The sequence below is a fragment of the Triticum dicoccoides genome, chromosome 7A, assembly GCF_002162155.2.
Source record: "Triticum dicoccoides isolate Atlit2015 ecotype Zavitan chromosome 7A, WEW_v2.0, whole genome shotgun sequence".
NCBI lineage: Eukaryota > Viridiplantae > Streptophyta > Magnoliopsida > Poales > Poaceae > Triticum > Triticum dicoccoides.
The window spans coordinates 90201261-90205200 of record NC_041392.1 but is presented as its reverse complement, the minus strand read 5'-3'; the positions used below and the strand labels follow the sequence as shown (position 1 = coordinate 90205200).

General features: G+C 45.5%; 1 protein-coding gene across 1 annotated transcript; it reads right to left on the bottom strand.

The window, feature by feature from the left end:
* Positions 1 to 469: 469 nt before the first annotated feature.
* On the bottom strand, positions 470 to 1374 carry LOC119331793 (protein DMP3-like). Its single transcript, XM_037604965.1, has one exon. The coding sequence runs from the start codon at positions 1342 to 1344 to the stop codon at positions 673 to 675; it is 672 nt and encodes a 223-aa protein (XP_037460862.1). The 5' UTR covers positions 1345 to 1374; the 3' UTR covers positions 470 to 672.
* Positions 1375 to 3940: the final 2566 nt, after the last annotated feature.

The window sequence follows — 3940 nt, the reverse complement described above, 5'->3', positions numbered from 1 at the left end:
CTGAGCCGCCGGCCACCGCGACCAAGGCCGCCATGACCCCGCGAGCTCATCGAATGGACGTCGCCACCAGATCTTCCTTGGAGCCTAGTAGCTGCGCCGCCCCCACCCAGCATCACGCCGCCGCCTTGCGCCATCGCCTAGATGCGCCGCCGCGCCGCCATGACGCGGATCGGGGAAGAGCACCCCAGTGCCATGGGTGACCCGCCTCACCTGATCTGGCGCGGGAGGGAAGAGAGCCTCCGCCGCCGCCATCAGCCGCCTGGGGCTTCGCCCGGCGACCTCCTCTAGCGGCGGCGGAGGGGATGGGGAGGATGGACATGCCCGGTGGCGGGGGCTAGGGTTTCCAGCCGAGCCGCCCTAGCGGGAGGGCGACGCGGGGGGCGATGCTGTTGCTAGATCATCTCAAATTCGTTAGCCATGAGGGGTGCCGGTCAGCCCGGGCGCCCCATATCCGCCTCATATTTGAGCCGGTATGAGGGACCGTGGCATGAACAAACTAAACAATACACAAGTATATTTCTCAAAATACACGGATGGTTCCATCGGCCATGGCATAACAAACTAAACAATACACAAATATTTCTCAAAAATAAAGTAATCACAAGTTAAAATATATCGTGATTACGTTGTAATCTAATTGTCCAAAAAAAAGGTGATATGATCATCTAAACATCAAGTGAGCTTCTTGCGAGGAGTGGTGTCGGTGTAACCGATGCCCTTCCTCTTTGTGGGGAAGACCATGAACACAAAACTCGACAGAAATGCGATGCCCAACGGCAGGTTCTTGAGCAGCTCTGCGGTGTTCCTGCCGGCGTTGGGGAAGAAGCAATTTTGTAGCCCCACGTCGCTGAACGCCACGGTGAGAAAGACCAGCGCTGTGAAGATGGCGTGCAAAAAGTCCAGTGGCCTGATGCGGAGCCTCCGGAACTCAGCTGGAGTCCACTTCAGCTTCTCCTCTTCGTCGGAGAAATTGAACACGTTGAAGCCGCGTGGTGTGGCGACGCCGTAGTAGAGCTTCTGGTCGCGGCCGAGGACACTGTCGGTGAAGGAGAAGAGGATGCACAGGGCGGCGAGGATGATGACCAGCGCGGCGGTGAGCCACTGGTTGGAGGCCTCGCACTTGCCGTGGTTGGTAAAGGACGGGGATAGAGCCTGGTACGCGAGCATTGTGCCCGTCGGCAGGAGCTGCGCGAGGTTCGCGGCGCTCGACATGACCTTGTCCGTTGCCTTGGATGCTGGTCCGGCAGCTGCTGCAGGTGCTATGGTCACGTCACCGGCATCATTAGGCATGGCCGGGACTGTCCCGGCCGTCGGCTGGCCGTTGGTTTGTGGACTTGGAGGCATCTGGATCACGGTGGATGATGGAGGAGGAGACGCCATTGTGTGGTCCTAAGCTGTTCCATTCGTGTGGCAACGCAACGTTGGTGTGTATATAGGTGAACCCTCTACGAATGGTTCTACCGTTGGCCGCGTCGATTTGTCTACGTGGTGTGGCAAGCTAGCTGAAGCCCTGCACATGTTGACTTCAACTATTCTAGGCGTGATCAGTCGTTTCTACGTGTCTTGAATTGTCTTAAGTTTGCATCCCACGTACTTGGAACTCTCTAGATTTTCTTTGGTTAAACTTCCACTAATGGCAACAAAAACGTCGTGGTCCTGAACGTGCGACGATGTCTTCTTCCCCGAAAGTGAGGAAATGAATTAGTTCAAGATCACTTGTTTCCAGTAGAAATCTGCAAGCTTACCTTTCACTCAACTAGCACAGTGCCGTCTGGCAAATGCGAGGACCCTGCCTTTATTGCTCTAAATTTTTGTAAAAAATTAATAAAAAAATTATATTCATATTGTGCGCTTAGAAATCAATACTGTGACTCTATAGCCACTGCTAAATCGGATATCATATGAACGCATACATATTACAGGCCTCACTGGTATGCATGACATATTACAGGCCTCACTGGTATGCATGATCTTAAAACATAAGAATTTTGATGGAAGTGCAAGATAGAAGAAGACTTGGAAGCACAAGAATTTTGTAAACTGTGCTTTTGGTTCAATAAATGTCCAACCACAAGAAGAAGAAAAACTCCATTTGTTCCAAAATATAGTGCATAATAGATTTTTGCAAAATCAACTTTGTAAACTTTGTGCAACATTAGAGAAATTCTTGTCAACGTCTACATTGCCAAATCATTACCATTGGATCACGAAATATATTCTCAAATGACAAAACAATGGGATTTTATAAATTGGTCAAAGTTTATGAAACTTGACTTTTGAGAAAACCAAGATGCCGCATCTATATGGTGATATTTTATATATTGGTCGATATTGTGTGGTATAGTAAACATATACCGCATCTGTATGGCAATTTTAGAATATGCCACAACTATTGTACTGAGGGTATTCTATGGTAGTCTGGATGGAACCCAAATCAGGAAAGACTCCTCGATACACACACATGCGTGCGCGCGCGCACGCACTCACGCAACGCAACGCAACGCAACACACACCTGTATGACATATGTGATTTTTTTTTAGTGTCCAATCAGACAAAAATACTTCATGGACTATACATTTAAGAATGAATCATAGAACACATTTGATATCATACAGACTGAAGAATTTTCCATGACCAGCCTTTGAGTCTTCTAAGCACATATATGTTTGGCATGTTCCATTCTTTCTGAGAAAGCACCACAGAAATGGGGAGGTGAAGTTAGATATAAAAAATTGACAATATTTGTGTTGGAAGTTGAAGTGGCGCATAGAAGTACCATTAGTTTCGCTCCAGCTAGCGGTACAACATTACATGTCGGGACCCTGTTCATGAATCATGTATCACTATGGCAAAAAAAACTCATGTAGAAAATATCCGCACATAACAAAGGAAGTCATGATTTCAATTACAGAAAGTGGAAATCATGATCTCATTTCCATGGTTCCTCACTTTGAAGCATGAAACAGCCACCACGCCCAAAAGTGGAGCCATGGCCAACCGCGAGACAAAGATCGCCACATACGGCTTAGCTAGTGCACATTAACTCGAGCTATTCATACCTAGAAATATGGACATACATCGAGCCAAGGCGAATAGACAATGACTTGTATGAGGTGGAAATTCATATTCGATCGGCATGCCGAGTATGGACTAACAAATGTAAACGATAACTCAATAATTTTCTTATAGGATATATTATATTATATTATATTACATTGGGTCCTTGAGTTCAAATTTTGATACCATTCTTAATTGGAATAAAATACTACGATTTTTTTGGTCTGTTGAATAAATTTGTTGTTTGTACCTTAAGTCGTCAATTACTTGTGTATGAAATATCATAAACCTCATGCAAAGTTAATTATTCCATTGCCACATTAATGCATGCAAAGTTAATTATTCCATTGCCACATTAATGATATCTATCAAATTTTAAATGGAGATCTTCTAAATCTCCACTTTCATTTTACCATTACTCATTGTTCATAAGAAGCTACTGCTCGAGAGAAAGGTGCTTGAAGATTCATGGAAAATTGCTCATAAATCTTCCTGGATGCCTCCAACACCTAGTTCCTCCGATTTCTTGCTCCAATCAATTTCCAGCAATCCTACATTTTAGATGAACTCATCGATATGATAGCCTTACCACCCATAAACAACATTCAACTAGATAGATGAAGAATCATGACCGCCACAAAACAGGACACCGATGCTTGATAAAATCTAGGAAACCCACTGAAGAGGCGGTCAAATCAATCCTAAACTATGAGGCTGCTTGAAATGCTTAGGAAACTCACACCACAATAACATCACATCAAATCAAATTGGCTATGGATTTATCCAAATATCGCAATACGGAGACCTTCAATTTTTCATATGGGGGTGGTGGGAGATGGAGGGTCCTTTGGTTGTTGTGTTCATCCAAAAGGGCAGGTGTGT